The sequence below is a fragment of the Hyperolius riggenbachi genome, chromosome 12 (assembly GCF_040937935.1).
Source record: "Hyperolius riggenbachi isolate aHypRig1 chromosome 12, aHypRig1.pri, whole genome shotgun sequence".
NCBI lineage: Eukaryota > Metazoa > Chordata > Amphibia > Anura > Hyperoliidae > Hyperolius > Hyperolius riggenbachi.
The window spans coordinates 144,066,027-144,090,256 of record NC_090657.1 but is presented as its reverse complement, the minus strand read 5'-3'; the positions used below and the strand labels follow the sequence as shown (position 1 = coordinate 144,090,256).

Here is a 24,230-nt window from a genome sequence, read left to right as displayed (position 1 = left end):
ACATATACATACAGTATTACATTAAACTCGGCCAAGGTGACCAATAAAGACCACCTCTAGAAAGAATTGTTGCAGCATTCGGAGTGTGTACAGTGGCCTCCGCCTAAAGAACCGCCAAGCCGGATCCTTTGATATCCCTGATCGCATTGTTCTCACCACTCTTCCTACTAATATAGGTGTATTCGGCACTAGCACCGAGCCATGTAACACCTGCTTTGGGTGCCGCCATAGACCATAATGTTAATTACGGCTATAGCAGCTCAGGGGAAAAAAAAAAAAAAAAAAAAGAAAATACTGTAATTTGGGCACCGGACCCCGATAGCCAAACCCTGCATTACGTAGATGGAGGGACATAATAGGTAATCAGTAGGGGAATATATTTGTCATATTACCCTACTTTGATGCGTACAGGAAGAGCCATCTCTTGGATTTTCCCCGCGCCCAGAACAATATATACTCATTTGTGCACCACTGGTCATCCATCTGCTTTGCGCCATAGCAACAGGCATGTCGCTAGCCTGCAGGCCAGTGGCACATGTGTACAGAACTCAGCCATGATCTGTCACCTGTGAGACTGAGCCCCAATCCCTGCCAAGCATCAGGAATTGCAAGTGTGTACTCAGCGTAACTGTGGTTGCATGTTTAAGTGAGCTGCGGTTCCTATTAGTGTTATACTTTCATCCATGTGTGACACCCTTGAGACTGAAATAGTCCCAGTAGTAAGAAATGAGAAACAACTGGGTTTACACTGACAGTGCTTTTTCCCATCAGCAGAGGCAGACATTTATAAATTACTCTGCAGTCTGCTGAAAAATGCTTGCAAAGGCAGTAAATGGAAAGCAATCAGACTTCCATCTTTAGTCTTCACCCATGACGGCTGGATAGGCATACACCCCTGACTCAGCTGATGATCATGAACATTGTTTTCTAGGGAGAGAGAGAGGAGGAGAAAACTGCTGCCTGTGTCAGGTAATATAACAGTGACTGATCGTATTTTACAGAGAAATGATTGCAACTACATTGATAAAGTAGCTCGATTTGCACTCAATAAACATCTAATTCTATTCCCAGCTGCAAATGCAGTAACCAAGCAGATTGGGGTGACCCAAAACCACAAGGAAAGTATAGAAAACTAAAAAAGACCAAAAAGCCCTCCTACTGAAAAGCTATACTTAGTGTGGTTTGCCTTCTTAAAACAGAAGGTATTTGCGATAATTCAGCTTTTAAATGAACACCTGTGGTTACTCACAATGTACTACTACTGAATATGCAAATTATCTCTTTATGCCCCTGGGGCCAGGCTTGCATCCAGAACCGCTGGTGTCTAGCAAGCCTAGAGCTTTACATTTTACAGAGCCACACCAACCCCAAATCCAGGCAGCCTGACTAACCTGTGACTGTAATGATTGTAAACTAGCTGCAGTGTGTGCTCATCCTTGCCTTAAAAAAATATTCTAAAATGTTTTTACTTCTTCTGAAGTGTGCTTCACCATTCTCTTTTTGTTAATTATTATTATTATTGATTTATAAAGCACCAACATGTTTCGTGGTGCTGAAATTGTCCCATGCTCTCTTTATCAACCATATGCAGGTCTTATCAACAGTTCAGAAAGCACTAGACTAGATTAGAGAGTACAGTAAAAGTTTTCACTGTAGACAACAGGAGTGACACGTGTGTATCTAAAAACAGAGCTAAATAAATCATGCAAATATAATGCATTATTGAGTTCAGCTTCAGTATGAGACATTTTAATGCATACCTGAAGCCAAAAAAAAAATTTGAATACTTACCAAAGAAGTGGGAAGCCTCTGGACAGTCTGGAGGCTTCCCCAATACTCTTACAGCCAGTTGTTCCAGCACTGGGCCCCTCTAAACCTATTGGACAAGCGCTCATTGAACAGATTTCTTATTGCACTCCTGCCTTGTAAAAGCGCATCTAAACTGAGCATGTGCTTTTGTTTGTTCTTGCATGCCCCCCAGTAAAATAAAGCACTTGTGCACAGGGGGAAAACAACGTACACAAGCATCTTCGTTCTGCTAAGGATGCATGTACCTTACACGTGCATACCCAGTACAGATGCACTCATACATGGCCAGCGGCATGGCCACAAGAAGAAGAGGGTCCTGTGCAGGAAAGGTGGGCTCAAAGAGGATCTCAGAAGCCTCTGGACCACCCAGAGGCTTCTAACTAATGAGGTAAGCATATCAATTTTACTCCGACTCCCCATCACAGGTTCTTTTAACCACCGTTAAAGTATCCCTGAATCTGAAAAAAAAAATTACTGAATGAAGCTCATGGTGGGCTAGATGACCTCCTCCTGATGCTGCTCATTGTCCTCAGGATTTATTCCATTATCCAGTCCTCTAATTTCCCCAGTCTCCCGGAAGTTCCTCCATGTTTCGCCAGGTGTACATTTGAATACGGCGCTGGTAGACTTGGGCGCAGGATCCAGCTGTTAAATGGCTGGTCCTGCTTCTGCACAAGTCCGGGGCGTTTTAATGACTATTCCCCCTCCAGGCCGACATGGATAGTGGGGGAATGAAATAATTCGGCTTCCAGCGATTGCTGGAGGCCGAATTATTGTGTTTTTTAAACAACTTCGGCTCCGTCTTCTGACGGAGCCGACCTTCCTCACTGAGCGCCGCTATAGACTGATTCCCATTACAGTCTATGGCGGCGCTGGCTGCGCCCAAAGCTAGCAGCGCTGAAAAGCACTGCTCCGGTCGCCAGAGTCAAACTTCACATGTGCAGTGAAATAAATTGTTTGTGGACGAGCACTTACATTCCCTACGCATGCAAAATTCAGAACTCCCACCTGAGCAGTTCTGAACCATGCTGCGCCTCTTGGGTGAACTTCTGGAAAAGTGTTTTGAGATCTAGTCAATTACGGGACTGACGGGGAACGGGACCGAGGACAATGAGCAGTATCAGGACTCTCAGGAGGAGGTAATCTAACCCACCATGGGCTTCCTTCATGTTTGCCATCTCACCATCAAAATAATACTCTATAATGTATTGTTGCTGAAATCCTTTGTCTGTACTCACCTGAAAAACGTGTGATGTTCTATGCAGACCTTCCACAGACGTTTGGCAGCTCGATGATTGGGCAATTTGAACCCAATGGTGCTTTCAAATTGCTCATACTAGAATGAAAGAACATGTGATGCACTGAAACCAATGACGTATTCTCTAAGCAGAAGCCTTAAAACCACTCTCTACCTTTTTCAGTTATTAGCCTATCCCTACTCCCTGAACAATCCAAGAGAGATACCTTATAAAAAAGACCATTATACCTAATTTTACAGTCATATGACCAAAGCTGAACTCTCCCTTCCACCCCTTCTTGCTCTGGAGGCACGAGCTGAATCTCAGATTAATGATGGAGCACTGTGTAGTGTAGTGACCATCAGTCACTACACTTGCGCCTTTTATTGCTCCTTTTCAACAGTGGACTATTAGAAACGTGGCCAACACCACCATGCTCTCAAAGATGCGTCAACTTGCCTAGCTGTTCAGTCTATTTTATTACAGATCATTTTTTGCTGGATTGTTCATGGGAAGAGAGGATTGATGGGTACGTTTTATTCTGCAGAAGTAATAAACACAAACACATAAAAAACATGTAGGAGCAATTTTGAGACAGCTTACCACTGAACTCTAGGCAAGTATACAGAAGACAATCATAATTTAATCAAGTTATACTTTGTCTTTTTATCTAAAAATATCTACACAATCCCTGCGCAGTCACACATTGCAGATATACTGGATCTCTAGTTGTGTATTTACCAGTCTACCAGGAGTTCAGATATAAACAAAAATACTGCTGCAGAAAGTATTCATGCACTTAAAGCAAAGTATGCATGTGCATGTCTTATTCCAGCAGCTAAAGAGTTACACTCATGCCTTGTTTCCTCTGCATATGTGAAGTGGTTATCACAGGGTGTAAACTAAGAAGAGCTGAGCATTCTGGTCGCCAGAATCATGCTGGGAGATGGACGGTGGGAAACATCCACGAAAATGGTGGCAGGGAGAATCCTTTTCTTCTGTGTATGTCTAGGTAGAACCAAGGGTCCTTGTGATGATCCGCTCAGCTGGCTGCACAGGCAGACAGCTGTTTGTTCATTCCTCTAGTCTGTGGGCTGCAGGTCTCTGGAACAGAGACCTGTCTTTCCATTGCAAGTTTCTGGTCTGTTCTCTTGCTGGGGAATTTGCATACATTCGTTATGCAAATCCCTTACCTGCCTTCTTTGATGACTGGCACTATAAGAGCTTTATGTTTCCCAGAAGGGTTTGCTGGTCATTTCCTTTCCATGGTCTGTTCCTGATGGACACTGCTGGAGTGTCAGCCATTGCTATCTAGTATAGTTAATTCCTGGGGGTTGCTTTAGGCTCCCCTTCTAGCCCAGTCAGGTTGTATTATCTGTATTGCCTGTTCTGTCTCGTCTTGCCTGTTGCCATTGTCCTGCCCCAAAGGTGGTCGACAGAAAATGGTTCTGATCTCTGTTCTTGGAGTATAGCTGGTGCAGCGGTTGCTACCAGCTATCTCTTCTGTTCTGTCTCCTGGGATCGCGCTAGCTACTTTTCGCTAGCGCTGGGGATCCTTCTGTTCTGCTACTCTGTACCTGGATCGTGCTAGCCACTTTTCGCTAGTGCTGTGGATCCTATCTCTCGCTTGTCCCTGTTTTCGTGTGTCTGTCTTGTCTGCTACGCTTGCTGGAGGCTCGGTGAGGTAACCGTTAAGCAAGCGCTCGCGTCCTCTGTTTCATGTCTGTCTGTCGATGGTTAGTTAGGCGTGCTTGTCTCTATTGTGCTTATCACGTGGAGACCGCGCATAACCGCGTGCACTGTTGCGAATGAGTGCGGTGTTCGCGGTTAGCTAGCGTTTGTTATTTTCCGTATCTCCTTATTGTATTATTTGCTGTGCCTTTGCTACCCTCGTATTCTATTCTGATCTGCCTTGTGTCAGGTCTGGCGATCGCACCTCTCGCGATCGCGTTCCTATTTCATATCTGCTGTTGTGTGTGTGTGCGCAGTCGCGGGGTGGCGACTGGATTGGCGCACACACATACAACCTGTCCCTTTGCTCAATCTCATTCGCAATCGCCTCACTTGCGATTGCGTTCTGGGCTTCATACAATTCCTGTCTGGCACTTGTGGAGGTACAGAGGATTGGTTCCTCTGCACTCCCCAGCGCCATCTGCCGACAGGAATTTCCCTCTACAGGTGCGTAGCACCTTTTGCTGGGTGCCTGCAAATATACGCTTGTGGAGGATTTCCGCCATGTCAGCGCACGCGTTGTGCGCTGATCACGGAGAAAGTTCCACAATCGTTACAGTCCTGCATACTGATTAGGCATGAACTGTGAGAGAAAGGATTTGCTTACCCTCACTTTCAAGCCACACAATTATAAGCTACATGCATTGATGTTCCTGTTTTATCCCCCACCACCACCAGGTCTAAAAACAGGTCTAAAACATTACACCAAACCATCAGTAGACTAGTCTAAACTGCTTAATTGAGGCCATTGTCTGGGGAAAATCTATGAAAGTACAGAGAGAAAGAACCTACAGACTCGGCACAGATAGTGACGAGACTAGGAATGGAAACTAGTGCTGAGTTTGTTGCAAATAAGATGCAACATAAAACTGAGTTTGTTGTAATTTATTAGCAAACTCATCTCATGTACCATCTGTAATGCAGAAGAAACAAGGTGGGGTGAGATGCCTGTAACTGTTTAGATGTTGGACTGATAATGCTAGCACATGTATACGTTGCTTTGAGTACATGCATGCTTTCTGCAGCAGGACTTTCATTTTTGTGCCAGAGGTATAATTCAAGGGCTCTTTCAGGCAAACAGCTAAATGGTGCATTAACCACTCAGTTGGCAGTTACAAAATAATGCATCAGAGGTTGCAGTTACTGTCCGGTAAAAAAACGCAGCATGTAGTGTCCAGGACTGGCTGATGCCTGCTCAGATGAACGTGCAGAGAGCAAGTGCTGGATGCTTGCAGCTGATGGCAAGTGCACTGCGCATAAACAGGAGCAGCTAAGAAGCAGTTGCATGTACTGCTGACAGCAATTCGTCTGAAAGTCAGAAATAAAATTCATACTTCCCATAGTCTTATATAACAATGACAACAAGTAAACATATGTCATTCCTACCCCCTTAAACCGCATAATACTTTACACGGCACTTACTTCGCCCGGTCGGATCTTAATATAGAAGTTACTCCTCTTGTAAGAGATCTTCAGAATTTTGGGCCAGGCAAATCGGTTTATTCTGAGACGATCTCTGTAGATCAGGAGGCCATTGGCACAGACACCTAGCATTATATCTATACCTTCCGAGTCCTGCGGAAAGAAAACATAGAAAACATCAGAAAAGGACCACATGTGGAACATTATGACAATGGCACTTTTGAGGTTTCAGCCAAGAAAACATTGTTAGATTTGTTAAAACGTTCACACATACATCTGTTGTTTACCTGCTTACCCTCACTAGATCAGATCTCAAGGGATATGTGAACTGGTATTGATCACATGGCTGCCGCCACTAGTTTTGTATTGGTTGCAGCACAACCCAATGCCATTGTGATTATTGTGAAAACACAGGTACCATGTTTCCCTGAAAACAAGACAGTGTCTTATGTGAATTATTGCTCCATATATTTTTAGAGGATGCCCAAATATTTTGCTTCAGATACCCCAACTGCAGTTTTCCGGTATTGGCAGATTGCCTTACGGTGGAGGAGCAGAGTGGGTGGCCAGCTTCTGCAGTACCGGTAGCTGAGTTGGCTGTACATAATGAAGACGATGCATCAGGAATTGTCTCTGAGCAGAACATTTTCAGTTCCTCTGTACTGATCCGAAGGTACCGTACCGTATGCTACCGTACTGCTCAAGCACCTGCTCTGTCGTTCCTACAGACCTGATAATCTTGCTGTGTGCTGGCCTACTGGGATGATAAGACCAGTGCCCGATCGTCACTACAGTGACGTGTGGCCGCTTTCTAGCTGCCTAATTGCACTGTGCGGTACTGATGAGGCACTTTCTGTGTGCTTGGGTGACTTGACCAGCACTGCACCACTACAACCCTAGGGCTTATTTTCTGGGTAAAGCTTATTTTGAGGGAAACACCTTATTTACAGCAATAAACAAAACATTACATGTATATGAAAAGTTTGAAAAATTATTGGGGGGGGGGGGGGGGGGTCGGGGGGAGCAGGTAAAGGATAAAGCGAGGAAAAACTGAAGATGGAAACAGCCTTTAAAGATGTTTTCCTACATTCCAGTAAGGTCTGATAAGGGATTCCCATTGCATCAAGTGTTCCAAACACAATTCTTGTTCTCAGGCCCATTACCTTGGCATGGTGGAGATCCACTCCATACATTGATAGCTTCTTTGCATTTTCTAGAAAATGGATCTCTGCCTCAGCAGGCGTCATCCCCCTGTATGAAAATATATATAAATAGATGTAATCTCTGAGAATTGCTGTATAACGTCATCATTATTATTGCTAACACTTTTATGATTATTATCCTCCAGTTATTCAGTGTTCATTTGTTACAATGATTAAAGTAATCCATCTCATATTAGTGGTTTATTCACCACCATGTGGTTAAACTGACATCCATTAATCTGCGTTTGCTTAATCCCTTGAGCAACAGTTAGGAAGGGAGAATGGGTGAGCGCTGTACATATTCCTTCCTCTGCCATAACAGAGTGACACATCAGTTTCTATGGAGAAGAGATAATGCACAATGCATGATGGACTGGCTTCTAGCGGGAGGGGTGAGTAAATGCACCCATCAACAGTGCAATATTTTCCTCAGATGCAATCTTTCGATCAAATTTGTTGGCATCGAAAGTAATCGGAAGGTGATTATCGATTGCACCCATAAATGGGTAAATTTTACATAGAGCTCGAAAGCATTGCGGTTGTATGTGCTCAATTGTACATTTTTTGTCTACAAATCGATGGCAAGAAATGATGTCAGAATTGGAAGGCAATGATTATGAGGTACTATAGTATTCTACAGTAAAGTATAGTACTACAGTGTGTGTGTGGCAAGTTTTGCGTTGGTGTGTTTGCTGTGGAAATATCCATTCAGAAGATTGCTCTAATAGTTGCAGTTTTGAGAATATCCACTGATATACTGGAAAGTGAACAATTCAAATTTCACATTAAGATGATTTTTTAAATAAATATATAAATCGGAAGTAACTGGAAGGTAACTGTCAACTCTTCCCATGAACTGTTCGATTTGAGCATTTTTTTCACTTCAATTATAGATCTTAAGATTCAACATTTGGATTGTTAAAATTCTTCAAATCAATCAATCCTATAATCACTTGTCATTGATTTTTTTCCACATACGATGTGATTTTCTGTACAATTTAATCAATAAAAACTAAATGATCGCATCTGAGGAAAGTTTGTACTGTTAATGTGCATCTTTAGGGTCACTGTTATTTAGGCCCCATTTACCCTTAACGTGGTCCGATGTGACTGGCCTGAAAACCGCTACATCCTGTCGCAGAAGTAGTGATAGCCCCATGAGGCTATCACACTGAATGTGGTACGATAGGTCCTGTCACGGCACCGTAAGAGTTATTTTGCAGTGGCGCTGTGACTCCAGAAGTGAGGTATACTTTTGAATGGAAAGTACCATATGCCTCACTGATTTGATCACACCACGCCTATAACACGCGGTGCTATTTATTGGCCGCGGTGTGATCAATCATCAACAATTACACCACACTAAGTGTAAAAGGAGCATCAAAGATCCAGCATTTCAGATCTTTAAACAAGCTTGGTGGACACACTTGATTCTGAACCTAAGCAGCCATATTCCATCTAGCTCGTTTTTAAAATTGCTATAAACACAGATCAGAGCTTCACAAATGTTCCTGTAATCTGATTTCTATATCAGTTTACAGCCAACTAGTGATTTCCAAAACTGACTTTAAGATCAATGCAATGCTAATCATTCTGAGTTGATACAAATCTTATTCAAATGTATGCAGCTTGGAAACAAACCAACTGAAAGCACCAGCTGCTTCAATTTCTTTGCTGCATAAACTTGCATACTATTTGCATCAACTTGTATTTATTAGCACCACACTGACCATCTCCAGAGAGTGTGGAATCCGTGCTCCAGCTGAAGTATGGACTGCCCAGAAAGTGCCCTCTTCTTTAGAAACTGGCAAATCAAATTACACATCACAGCTGTCTACCTACCAGCCTTCTGGTTTGCAGTTGCTCAGTGACTTACCATCTGCAGACTATGCCATAATATCATAGAAAAAAAATGAAAGGTATCTGAAATAATGTTTGGCATTCATTTGTGCAATGTATAGAGCGGGACTTAGTCCGACAGTAAGCAGACTGTGCTTCCCAGCTCCTGATGTTGGACTATGTCTGACAAGGTAATAGGATTGGAAAGGGTTAAAGCTATTGCGTTTTCGTCAACAGAAGTGGAGTTTCACTTTAACTATACTAAAAGGTCAATCTTTTAACATAGTAACAACTGTGATATTGTGCGTGATGCCTGTTCAGAGAGAAGTATGCTCAATCACTGTCAGATGTGCAATTCACTTGCTTCCCTGGGGTAAGGATTGCTACTTGTACTTCACAGAAATTGTATCACACCCACATATTTATGTCATAGTTATGCCTATGATTTCTATAGTACGGATTACATACTGGCAGAGGAGGTCGTACTGCCTGTGTGTAACTGCTCAGGGAACCAGGAATCCAGTCAGTTTATTAAATTGCCTTTTAGAATTGCCATGGGGTTATAGCTATTCTACAGCCAAAATGTTGCACTTTCACATATTAAAGTGTACCTGTGAAGAATAAAAAAAAGAAAGAATAAGAATTGAAAAAAGCATGTATACATACATGGGGCTTTCTCCAGCCCCCTTTAGGCTGCTGGCTCTTTCGCCATCCTCCCAGGCCACCTCGATCCTCTGCTAATTGTCCAAATGAATCTATCAGTCATCCCCAGTCGGGCACATACTGCACCCCAATCACCCTCTCCTCACTGGGACTGTTCTGCATCTGAACTCCAGGAGTGTTCAGGTGCAGAACGTTCCCAGCGATGGAAGCGCAATGAGGGCACAGGCGGACAGGCTGCGCATGCACAGTATGTGGTGACAGGCGGCAATTGGAAGATATACCTGGATGACCAGCAGAGGATCGAGGCAGCACTGGAGGACAGCGAGGGAGCCAACGTCCTCAAGGGGGCTGGAGGAAGCTGCAGGTATGTATAATGCTTTTTTATTTTCATCTCAGGTTTCCTTCAAGTTGTCAGTTGTTGAGTAAGGCAGCTAAAGTTAAGGTGGCCACTAACGGTCCAATTTCTAGCGGAAAATTGCTCTGGCAATCAGAAAGTCTGATCGGATTGGTTGTAAATAATCTCCTTTGATGGGCACAATCGATTACGAACGATTATAATAACATCCGATTTGGATTTGGATTTTTTCGTTGGTTGTGATAGATAGGAAGCAAAGATTGGTTCGTTGGTGATATAGTGAACGGTTTCACTTCCAATCAGAATTATCTGATCACTTGAACGATTTTTTGCTAGAAATTGGATCATTAGTGGCCACCTTTAGAATATCTGTAATATAACATTACTAATATTATACTACAGGCGGTCCTCCACTTACAAACAAGTTACGTTGCGGCAGATTGCTTGTAAGTTGAATCTTTTTGTAAAGTGAGTCCTGTGTTATGCATAGGGAAACGTGGATAGATGATTTACTGTTTTGGTGGTTTTCAATGCGCTTTAAATTTGTTTTTAATCACTTACAACAGTTTATACGATACTGCAATGTATAACAACAAAAATAAGTAAGAGAAAAACAGTAATCTATATTTTGTACACAGAGACAATTTTGTTTGTATGTGTGAAAAATTGTAACTCGAGTCATATGTAAGTAGGGGCTGCCTCTATAGCACAGTTCCCCAACCCTGTCCTCAGGGACCACCAACACTAATGTGTTTTGCAGGAAACCACAATCATGCACAGGTGAGGTAATCAGTGTCTCACCAGAGCTCATTAACCACTTCTGGATTTCCATGAAACATGCACTGTTGGTGAGCCTTGAAGGCGAAAAGGGATAATTTGCATATTTAGTAGTAGTGCATTATGGGTAAACACAAATGTTCATTTATAACTGAATTATTGCAAATTTCCTTCTGTTTTAAGAAGGCAATTATACCAAGCTTTGCTTTTTTAGTAGGAGGGCTTTTTGGTTCCTTTTATCCCCCTATACATTCCTAGTAGTTTGGGTCACCCTGAGTTGCTTGGTTACTCTGGTGAGCCTTGAGGACAGGGTTGGGGAACACTGCTCTATAGGCATTTCCTAACATCTAACACTAACCTCCAGTCCAAAGCATGCCTTATGCTAACCTCCTACCAAAGCAAATTCTTACCCTACCTCCTAACACTAACTTTTCCACCCTGATGCCTAACACTAAATTTCTAACACTAACTTTTTCACCTAGACCATTTTACCTATCCTCCTCCACACAGGGATAAAAGAGACCGTAAAGCTCTCGTACTAAAAAAAAGCCATGTTAAATATAATTTTATTTCTTAAAACAGAAGGTACTTGCACTAATTCAGCATCCCATGATGCATCACTCTGGAATATGCAACTAATTTCTTTATGTCCCCAAATCACCACTTTTTAATAAGAGGGTTATTTGGTCTATTTTAGGCCGCTTATACTCTCTACTCTCCTAATGGTTCTGGGTCCCCATGAGCTACCTTGGTATTCTGTTGTACAGTGTAAGTGAAGTCAGTCAATGAGTAGTTTGTACAATTTTCAAAGACAGGGAGAAGTGGCAGGCAAGGCTGAACGAGACGTTGACATTGGTAAAAAAAAAGCAAGCGTCTTATTATTAGCACACTGTGCGCATTCAATCTATTCTTCACAAAATAGGAATTCTACAAAGAGGACATGCATAACAACAGCAGTAACTTCATAGTTACATAGTTAGTTTAGCTGAAAAAAAGACATCCGTCCATCAAGCAGTAACTTAAAGAGAATCTGTATTGTTAAAATCGCACAAAAGTAAACATACCAGTGCGTTAGGGGACATCTCCTATTACCCTCTGTCACAATTTCGCTGCTCCCCGCCGCATTAAAAGTGGTTAAAAACAGTTTTAAAAAGTTTGTTTATAAACAAACAAAATGGCCACCAAAACAGGAAGTAGGTTGATGTACAGTATGTCCACACATAGAAAATACATCCATACACAAGCAGGCTGTATACAGCCTTCCTTTTGAATCTCAAGAGATCATTTGTGTGTTTCTTTCCCCCTGCAGCTATCTTCCACTGAAGTGTCAGGCTGTTTCTTACTGCAGAGTGCAGACAGCTCTGCCTGTATGTAATTCCTCAGTATGTGAAAGCCCAGCCAGCTCAGAGGAGGATTTATCCAGCTTGTAAAAGATAATAGAGCAGAGAGAAGCTGCACTAATCTAAATAACACACAGGCAGTGTGCAGAGAGGGGCCTGGAGGGGGGAGATGCATCACAGAACCACAACACTGAAGAACTTGGCAGCCTTCCAGACACAGGCTGACAAGTCTGACAAGAGAAAGATAAGTTGATTTATTACAGAGATGGTGATAGTAGAACGTGCTGCAGTAAGCCAGAGGACATTAGAATAGATTTTGGAACTTGTAGGATGGAAGAAAACCGGATGAAATTTTTGTTACGGAGTCTCTTTAAAGTAATGCCGCACACTATATCTCTCCACACAGAGGTACCATTTTCTGTGTCCATATTATTTAGTCTGCTCACCAAGAGCTAAACACTCCTTCCTTGACAACTATTACCTGTATGTCTTGTGCAGTTCCATCACTCGCTCCTCCAGTTCTCTTGTTTGATTGGGTGAGAACCGAAGTTCGCTGACATAATTCCCATGATGCTCCTCAGGTTCATAGTCACCCAGCTCAGCTTGTACCGTATAGGACCCCAACAGGGCATGTGTGACAAAGGAACAGGGCAGGCGCCCACTGATGATGTCAGCACGCAGCTGCAAGCACAGGTAATACCTGAAATACACAGAATGCATAATGAGAAAGCACAATGAGAGATTAACCCAAAGATTAATTGTTTTGAATTGTTGATTTGCTTTATTTTTCCATAATTATTGGTTCTGCTGCCCTACTCAAACATCTGGAGGCAATGAGTAATGACTCGCCACATCTTTTACCTCATTATAAACTAGCACTTTGGTTTAATCGCATATGGCCACCAGTTACACAATACATAGCACTAATCATCATGCACTGTAATGTAATTGAACATACCAGTTGGTCAGAAAAAAAGCTGTGCTGCACAGAACTTTAAAAAAAAAAAACAGAAAAAAATAAACAGAGTCACTCTACTCCAGTATAGCAATAACTGCCTTTAGATAGCTGCATTTCTATGCCCAGTCGCCTCTCAGTAGAAGGACACCCTAAAATCACACAAAACTACACATAGGCCTCAATTCACTAAGCTTTATCAAACACTTTACCGAACATTTGATAATTTACCTCATGGTTAAAATCTAATTTTGAATTCACTAAAGTGTTATATATTTATTGAATGTTTTATCGATAAAACATTCAAGAAATCTGTAACACCTTAGTGAATTCAAAATGAGATTTTAGCCATGAAGTAAAATATCAAATGTTCGGTTAAGTGTTTGATAAAGCTTAGTGAATTGAGGCCAATGTGTCCAGTACTGTTTCAACAGAACACAATCTGCAGTTCTGGAACTATTCATCACACATCGCACCGCCCCCAAACCCATCCCCCCCCCCCCCCCCCGTGTTTTTATTCACCAGCCAGTTGCTGGTATACTCGCATATATAGGTTTTGCTTATCAATCCGTAGTCGCTTTAAAAACCTTTTATTCCAGGTTGGCATCAGCTTTTACAGGTGTGCATCTCTGGCAGTGGATTCAGAACAGCGAGCCTCCCACTGGTATGCCACTTCCTAGTTCCTGGCATCGACATACCTCCAAACTCCGTCCGTCGCATTTCGTCACAGTGTGAGTCATCACACTTTTCTGGCTAGCAAAGGTGATGTCCAGTCCTGCTTCCCCAGCGAGTAGTGTGGCACTTACCTCTGTGCTATAATCCCTAAATCTAAGACCTAGGGTGGCAAATGTACCTGGGTGGCACCAACTGGAACCATTACTTCTTAAGAAACATTCATTGGTTATTTGTTGCTGGCACAGCATTATTATGTGTCTATGCCTGAAGCCAAACCACTGCACGAATAGGGTGGAGGGAGAGTGAACACAGCACAGGTTAGCTGTCTTTTCTACAACTGCACACCCACTCCTGGCATGTCTTGTGCAATCCTGACATGACAGTGTGCTTTGCCAAACACAGGTCGTTAAAGGCCCAATAGCTATCACTGCCCAATTGTAAATTGGTTAGTATTGATCGATGGCCCACCTTGCCCCACTCAATCTTGAAGAGATTTCAGTGAACACCTATCCAAAGATCAGCCACATCTGCCCCTGCTATTGTTTTACCATTTAATGCAGTACAGTGTTGTGGATGCACTACTGATCCTCCAAAATGTACTGCTATTTATAAGAGTCACTGTAGTGACATACAGTAGAAAAACAGTAAATTATTCAGGATACACATTTTTATGGTCATTTTCCTGGTTTTAGCATCAAAAACACTTCCTATATCTATATGTTGCTGTATATATAAATAAATAAATTAAATAAATAAATAAATATATAGATTGTAGTCCTGCGCTCCCAGTGATGTTTAGCCTAGGCTGATTAGCTATGCAGAATTCTCCTCCCTGAGCGTTCTGCGAGACCAGGTATATATTGTACTGGCTTCGGAACTCTCAGTAACCAAACATTCCTTAGAGATCACGTGACAGCACTTGAAGTGCACCTGAGGTGACATGATGAGATAAACATGTGTATGTACAGTACAAAACATATTAAAAACCAGGCTGTTTTACTTATTTTGCTGCTTGGAAGAGTTAATTTCTAGGCATGGAAGTGACAGCTTCTGTCTTGTCTGCACCTTGTCGGGAATATAGTAAACATCACCGATAAGAAAATTACAGCCATAAACGTTTTCCTGGCAAAATACAACTTCTGAGGGCAGGGAGAGATAAAATACAAGAACTATTGACCTTTTTCTAACTCTGGGACACATAATAGGCTGCCACTAATTAGTAACAGTAAAACATTCAACCTACTTTGTAAATGTTTTAATATAAAATTAAACCATGAGCTACTTAAAAAAAGGTCAATTTTAGGAGTGGGATAAATATAATTGTTTATCTCATCATTTCCGCATGTAAATCAGGGTGAGGAAAGATTTTACAATGGGCAGTCACTAACAAAATAATTTGTAAATGACAATTGTACAAAAAAAATTGTATTCATTATGTTATTTTCACTACAGTTCCTCTTTAATCACCCTTTTATGTCAATAAACTGTACAAACATTGTTTCATCACCTTTGCCAATGATCTGCTGACCACAAAATATCTGCTCCAAAGTAATTGAATTTTCCAGACAAATTGGGTCCTGCATAGGCAATGTCAGTGTGCCAAAGATTCTGAGCAAAAAAGGTTTAAAAAAATTTGAAAATGTGTAAAAAAAATATCCAAACTTTGAATTGCTATTTGGAATAGGCGAACAATAGACAGTGAGCCACGTGGTGCAGTATAAATTTGGCCCTGTCCAAGAATGTGAGCTGGAGAATTGTATAGATTAGAACATCATGTACCAATCTTCCAACCCAGGCACCATAAAACCGACTGGACCAAGTGAACATAGATTCTCAGCTCCACTGAACCTTCTATGTTTATCTGTTACATGGCATCTCTTATCTTGGTGGGTGGATAGAAGTGATAACTGAAAACTCTAATCTCTCCAACTGACAGATTTAAATGTTAATCAGTGTCCAGCTAATATCTGTAAATTGTAGAAATGATTGTTGAAAACAGGCGCTGAACAGAGATTCTGATTGTCTACAGTCAAGCACCATTTGCAGTTCTATAGAGAGGGTAGGAGGGAGGACAGAGGCGGTGAAAGAGCAAGCAGTGTCCCGTGGCTCAGGGGAACAAAAGAGGACAGTGTCAATCATTCATCGTTTAGCAATCTGCCACAACAGAGCACTAAGGCTAGGGGCCCACTGCAGAGCTTTTGCAGGGCTTGCCTATTACCTACACCAATGGAACCCTATGGGGGATTATCTGAATATGTGACTGAGGCTTAACTGACCTTTGAAAAATCTAAACTAACTGACCTCCGGAAATGATAGCCTGTCCAACCGACCTATGGAAACTCTAACCAATAAAACTGTTAACAGGAAACTCTACACTGTCCAACTGCCTCTGGAAACTCTAAACTGCCCAACTGCCTCTGGAAACTCTAAACTGCCCAACTGCCATTGGAAACTCTAAACTGCCCAACTGCCTCTGGAAACTCTAAACTGCCCAACTGCCTCTGGAAACTCTAAACTGCCCAACTGCCTCTGGAAACTCTAAACTGCCCAACTGCCATTGGAAACTCTAAACTATGCAACTGCCTCTGGAAACTTTGAACTGCCCAAATGCCTCTGGAAACTCTAAAGGTGGCCACAAGCCATACAATTAAAATCCAATTTTACACCAATTCGATAAATACAATCTAAATGTGAGAAAACGCGGAAAAGCCGCCGCGAGTGCTCAGGATAAGGCGGCTGATTCCGCGTCCAACATGGCGGATTCCACGTCCGACGCGGCGGCTTACACGCTTAGGCCTACATCTGTCCGCATGGTGGAACGCGGAGAAACCGCTGCGTGCTCGGATAGCAGTGCGGCTGGTTCCGCGTCCGGCGCAGCGGATACATTGCAAAACAGATCTGGTGTGGCTTGGACTGATAGTCCACACAGGTTCAGAAGGATGCGCGCGCGCGTTGAGAGGCAGAGCTTTTATGACAGCCAGAAAGGTGTCAGCTGACCAAGCCGGTCAGCTGACAATTTTACCTCTTCCCATTGGTCCAGCACTTAGGGGAGGCGCTGGAGAGCGCTAGGGTATATATACTGGATGCTGGTCATTTCTCTGGTGTCTGCCGTTGCGATCACTACGTGGTAGCACTCAGACCTTTTGCTATCTGTGTTGTTATTCTCTGTTATACTTCAGACTAGTTCCAGGGTGTTGATGATCAAGGCACTCACACCCAAGATTAGGGAACTGTATTATCATTCTGTTATACTTCAGACTAGTTCCAGGGTGTGGACGATCAAGGAACTCACACCCAAGACTAGGGAACTGTATTACTATCCTGTTATATTTCAGACTAGTTCCAGGGTGTTGATGATCAAGGAACTCACACCCAAGACTAGGGAACTGTATTACCACTCTGTTATATATCAGACTAGTTCCAGGGTGTTGATGATCACGGAGCTCACACCTAAAGAATAGGCATTGTTATTATCTGTTATGACTTCCTGTTTTCCTGACCACTCTCTTGATCTCTGAATTGGTACTTCACTATATTTGATACTCTGTTGCCAAACTCTGCTTGTCCTTGGATTCTGATTCTGTCTCCTGTCTTTGTACCTGATCTGTCTGTTTGTTGCCGACCTGGCCTGTCCGACCTCGAGAACTATTTCCCCTGTTGGGAGATAGTTCACAGACCTGTCAGTGACACTTCACCCCTGGTGTCACTCACACTCTGGTCCTTCCCACTCTCAGTCTAGCTCCGCCCCTTGGGGAGCCTCAGGCCATTGGAAGGAATCTGTTCTTTAGGCAGTACCTCATACTGCCTTGCACCCTCTGTACAGGTGCTTTCCTCAAAGTATTACTGTTGTACCAAACACTCAGTTATTACTCAGGTGTCCAGAGGTCAGAGATATATCTGATTATCGGTGATACTGCAGATCATCTATAATCGGGTATATATCTGTATTCTCGGTGATACTGCAGATCACCGATAATCAGATTCTCTCTGTGTTACACCGATCGTTACACTAAAGCTTTTTTTGTTTTCGATCAAGAAGTCTGACTGAATTTCCCATTTTATTTATTTATTTATTTTTTTGGACATGTTGGAAAATTCAGACTCATTTTATCAAGAATTGTATGGTGTGTGATGGATTGTGAAATTGTATTCAACCAGAACAAAATTGTATGTAACTACCGTATATACTCGCATACAAGCCGAATTTTTGACCCCCAAAAAGTGGGTCAAAAGTTGGGGGGTCGGCTTGTATGCGAGTCTGGTGCTGGTGGTGGTGGTCCGAGCCCCCCGTACCCCACCCCTCTCCCGCGGCCGCCGCTACCGCTGCAATTACCTTACCCGACGCCGCTTCTTCTATTCCCCTCCTGTCCGGCTCCATAATTCACAGCAGCGCTCTTCACGGCGGCTGCAGTAGGGCGAGAGAGCGGTTCCCATAGCAACCACCGCTACAGGAAGCCGCGCTCTCCGCTGCTTCCTGTCTGAACACAGCAGCCGATGTGAAGAGTGCTGCTGTCCTACGGAGACGGAGAGGAGGGGAATAGAAGAAGCGGTGCTGGCTAAGGTAAAAGCAGCGGCGGCCGCGGGGGTAAGGGGAGGCGGGGGGCACTATACTAGCTATACTGGGCACTACCTAGCGATACTGGGGCACTATACTAGCGATACTGTGGCACTATACTAGCAATACTGGGCACAATACTAGCGATACTGGGCACTATACTAGCTATACTGGGGCACTATACTAGCTATACTGGGCACTATACTAGCTATACTGGGCACTATACTAGCGATACTGGGCCCTATACTAGCTATACCTGGCACTATACTACCTATACTGGGCACTATACTAGCTATACTGGGCACTATACTAGCTATACTGAACACTATACTAGCTATACTGGGCACTATACTAGCGATACTGGGGCACTATACTAGCGATACTGGGCACTATACTAGCGATACTGGGCACTATACTAGCGATACTGGGCACTATAATAGCTATACTGGGGCACTATACTAGCTATACTGGGGCACTATACTAGCTATACTGGACACTATACTAGCTATACTGGGCACTATACTAGCTATACTGGGGCACTATACTAGCTATACTGGGGCACTATACTAGCGATACTGGGCATTATACTAGCGATACTGGGCACTATACTAGCTATACTGGGGCACTATACTAGCTATACTGGGCACTATACTAGCTATACTGGGGCACTATACTAGCTATACTGGGCACTATACTAGCTATACTGGGCACTATACTAGCTATACTGGGGCACTATACTAGCTATACTGGGCACTATACTAGCGATACTGGGCACTATACTAGCGATACTGGGCACTATACTAGCTATACTGGGGCACTATACTAGCTATACTGGGCACTATACTAGCTATACTGGGCACTATACTAGTTATACTGGGGCACTATACTAGCTATACTGGGCACTATACTAGCTATACTGGGCACTATACTAGCTATACTGGGCACTATACTAGCTATACTGGGGCACTATACTAGCTATACTGGGCACTATACTAGCGATACTGGGCACTATATTAGCTATACTGGGCACTATACTAGCTATACTGGGGCACTATACTAGCTATACTGGGCACTATACTAGCTATACTGGGCACTATACTAGCGATACTGGGGCACTATACTAGCTATACTGGGGCACTATACTAGCTATACTGGGGCACTATACTAGCTATACTGGGGCACTATACTAGCTATACTGGGCACTATACTAGCTATACTGGGGCACTATACTAGCTATACGGGGCACTATACTAGCTATACTAGGCACTATACTAGCGATACTGAGCACTATACTAGCTATACTGGGCACTATACTAGCTATACTGAGCACTATACTAGCTATACTGGGGCACTATACTAGCTATACTGGGCACTATACTAGCTATACTGGGGCACTATACTAGCGATACTGGGCACTATACTAGCGATACTGGGCACTATACTAGCGATACTGGGCACTATACTAGCGATACTGGGGCACTGTACTAGCGATACTGGGCACTATACTAGCGATACTGGGCACTATACTAGCGATACTGGGCACTATACTAGCGATACTGGGCACTATACTAGCGATACTGAGCACTATACTAGCTATACTGAGGCACTATACTAGCTATACTGGGCACTATACTAGCTATACTGGGGCACTATACTAGCTATACTGGGGCACTATACTAGCGATACTGGGGCACTATGCTAGCGATACTGGGCACTATACTAGCGATACTGGGCACTACACTAGCTATACTGGGCACTACACTAGCTATACTGGGGCACTATACTAGCGATACTGGGCACTATACTAGCTATACTAGGCACTATACTAGCTATACTGGGGCACTATACTAGCTATACTGGGCACTACACTAGCTATACTAGGCACTATACTAGCGATACTGAGCACTATATTAGCTATACTGGGCACTATACTAGCTATACTGGGCACTATACTAGCTATACTGGGCACTATACTAGCTATACTTAGGCACTATACTAGCTATACTGGGCACTATACTAGCGATACTGGGCACTATACTAGCTATACTGGGGCACTATACTAGCGATACTGGGCACTATACTAGCGATACTGGGCACTATACTAGCTATACCTGGCACTATACTACCTATACTGGGCACTATACTAGCTATACTGGGGCACTATACTAGCGATACTGGGCACTATACTAGCGATACTGGGCACTATACTAGCTATACTGGGACACACTAGGGGAATAAGGCGGCCAGCATTTCCTACCCCCGGCTTATATGGGGGTCAATCATTTTTTACTGTTTTTTAGGTAAAAGTGGGGGGTCGGCTTATATGCGGGTCGGCTTATATGCAAGCATATACGGTATTCAGTACATACCAAACTTTATTTATTCACTTTTTTTCTCTTGATTTTTTTAACCAACCAATTTTTTGGGACTTTCTTTTATCCTGAAATTGTGTTAATCTCGAAAATATGTGTGTGGTACCGCGAAGATTCTGACCAAAGCCTACAATAAATCAAAAAAATTGGCTCGGAATGCTCGAACCGAATCAAAATGTAAACAAATTGTATGGTGTGTGGCCACCTTTAGGGTCCTTTTACACTTAATAATTTGCTCTTCGTTATAACTGTAAGACAACTGATTTTCAAAGCAATGCCCATGTTTTCCTATCTGTAAAGACAATGGGTGAGGTGTATGGGAGGAGAGCGCACTCAGAAAGGGAATGATCTCACCTTCAGGACTGACTGACTAGCCCAAATGGGTCTGTCAGCAGTCTAGCGTTGTCCCTCTCTATGCCGGGGACGCAGGCAGCGGTGGTGCTCTAAAGCAGGATCGGTCGCATCAGCTGATCTCCATAGATGGCCGATCACTGGGTCTTGCTGAATGTAGTGCCTGGAGGCAGTGTATGCAAGTTCATTCACTGTGTGTGGTGATAGAACGTGCGGCTGAAGATTCCTGGAGGGTGCAGTGCATGTGGAAAGGATACACAGTGAAGTCCGTGTTTGGTTGAAAAAACAATAAAATGTTTAATACGCAACGCGTTTCTGGAGAGAAGCTTTCTCCTTTCTTCAGGCGGTTTTTTTGGGGGGAGGGGGTCCTCCTGTATTGTTGTTACGCCCCTGTATGTGTGTACCCATTGTGGAGACTTCTTGTTCCCTTATATAGACCACTGAGGTGGGACAAGGTCCTCCAGCACCCAAGGCTGAGACACCAAAGTGCGCCCCTCCATCCCTGCCACCCCAGCTGTCACACACTGATTGCTATTAGACTAACAGGTGCCACAGGGCCCACAACCTCCCCAACACCTTAATATCTAGTTATCTGGCTTACAGTCACTGCTATGTATCCCCTTTTCTTATTTCTTTCTGCTTCATACACAATTAGGAATGACAGCTGAATGAATTGTGCGCCCCCTCCTACACTGCGCTCTGAGGCTGAAGCCTCTCCAGCCTATGCCTCGGCCCGGCCCTGACTGCTATAGACCTCCAAGACACTAATGCTGATCTTGGTGGCCCCCCTCCTTTTCCTCCCATCCTTCCAATGCAAAGTTACAGATAGAATTCAACGTATGTTATAAACCCTATCCACACATTCTAAAAATACTTTTTTTTTGTATTGAAGTTGGGCTTAGAAACCACAGACAGAACTAGGGATGACACCACCAGACAGAATGCTATTTTACAAACACAACAAGATTAAATACAATAAACTATCGTTAAACTATGTCTGGCCCATCTACCACCACAGTGACATGTTCCTCACACCTTGTGATGTCCTCTGTGAGTTGTGCTGGATCAGGAGGGTAAAACTTCACTGTGAAGCCAAATGTCCAGGGGCCACCTGTAGAGACAAAGAAGGACACTCAGAATGAGAGAAAAGAGTGCAGGCAGTTGAAGGAAAGCAGTATGTAGTGACATGAGCGAGAATGAGCGATGTACAGTAATTAGGCTACATTGCAAGAAACTGCAGAGTATGAGGGTCATACAGAAATGCTTTTATGTAGCCATTGATACATGGAGCACCTGGGTTGCACTTCAGCTTCGTCCATCTATTTATCCCGGAGGTCGCTGAAATGCATTGCTTGATAAAGTCAAGACACCCAGTTGTGGGGCACCATCACAATACACAGCCACAAAATGCCTTTTAATATTCACAGCATTACCACCCTTTTTCCACTGGAACTATGTGGAAAAGGAGTGTCTTTCTTCCAGGTTTTGGTTCTGTTGTACTGAGTTAAAGAAAACCTGAACTAAAAATTAAAAGTCAAAATAAACATACACAAGTCACACTTACCTTCCATGTAGTCTACTCCTCAATCTCTTTCTCCTCTCCCACGTCCTGTTTGTCAACTGTTATCAAGGGAATGATCCATCTGCCATTTTTGAAAATGGCCATTACCCCATTACAGCTTTCTGGTCAGCACACTGTTAAACTGTAACATCGCCCAGTTGAGCCATAGGAAAACATGGACATTACTGGGCACATCAGCTGTCCACTCAGCTATAACTGACAGCAAATGATATATAACTGACAGCAACTGATATATTTAAGTTCTGACAAAATGTTGTCAGAACTGGAAGGGATCATTGTCAGAAGAAAATGGTGAGCTTCTGAGAGGAACTGATGGCAAGGTAACTTTTTAATGTTCATTTGAAGTTACCTCATGTGTTTATTTTAAATAATTTTACTCAGTACAGGTTCCCTGTAAGTTGCTTAGCACACCCAGACTATGGGCTTGATTCAGTAAGCAGTGCTAACTGTTAGCATGCTTCTGAAAAGGCCATTATCACGCCTAAACTCAGTTTGGGCGTGTTAAACTCAAATCGCGCGCAAAGACATGCGCGCAAAACTTTGCGCGCGCACAGCGCGGTGCGTGCGAAGTGCCCATTCACATCTATGCAACGTTTCGCGCGCACCGGACTTAACGCGCGCAAAGATTTGCGCACATCACTTTGCGCACGATCTGATTTTAGAAACGGTGCTAACCTACTTAGCACCCTGGTTAACACGTCTAAAGCCTTTAGGCGTGCTAAGTAGGTTAGCACCGTTTACTGAATCAAGCCCTATAATTTCTAAGGTACAGCATACCAGGTTGATGTAAATCATTTCTGTACGACCCTTCTATGTAAGTGCTATTCATTCGTCACTTCAATTTAATTCTTAGATTTTAAGTGTAGGAAATTACTAGATTCAAACCACTTGATAGCAACCAATTCTCAAGGTACATTCATATGTACAATTACTGTCCCCTACAGGGAGGACTTGATCCCTTGGCAGCGGTTCAGGACAAGGTCCTTTACAAGTCGCTAGCCTTCAAACTTGTAAAATAGGTGGAGGAGGGACCATGGCACGGCACACGATGGAACAGCATTGAGTAGGCAAAGTGAGCAGTCAGTAGATTCTTGGCTGAAAACCATCTAGTATGTTTATAGGCTTCAATTAAACCATTCTGGGTTTGCTGGTCACTCATAGTGTTTTTCAGATATATCTAGAAATCCCTTAGTAAATCAAGTCCAGCATGTACCTCAGAACAATTGAGCTTAAAGAGACTCCGTAACAAAAATTGCATCCTGTTTTTTATCATCCTACAAGTTCAAAAAGCTATTCTAATGTGTTCTGGCTTACTGCAGCACTTTATACTATCACTGTCTCTGTAATAAATCAATGTATCGTTC

At 43.1% G+C, this 24,230-nt stretch overlaps 1 protein-coding gene across 12 annotated transcripts in view; it reads right to left on the bottom strand.

Annotated features, from left to right (window-relative positions):
- EPB41L1 (erythrocyte membrane protein band 4.1 like 1) overlaps window positions 1–24,230 on the bottom strand; it is a 258,463-nt gene that overhangs the window by 74,689 nt on the left and 159,544 nt on the right. For all 12 annotated transcript variants that reach the window (XM_068264529.1, XM_068264528.1, XM_068264533.1 and 9 more), the window contains 5 exons: window positions 22,320–22,395; window positions 12,858–13,076; window positions 7,364–7,451; window positions 6,201–6,353; window positions 3,048–3,145 (listed from right to left, as the gene is read on the bottom strand). In XM_068264529.1, coding sequence (XP_068120630.1) covers window positions 3,048–3,145; window positions 6,201–6,353; window positions 7,364–7,451; window positions 12,858–13,076; window positions 22,320–22,395 — 634 coding nt within the window. The remainder of the gene's footprint in view (window positions 1–3,047; window positions 3,146–6,200; window positions 6,354–7,363; window positions 7,452–12,857; window positions 13,077–22,319; window positions 22,396–24,230) is intronic.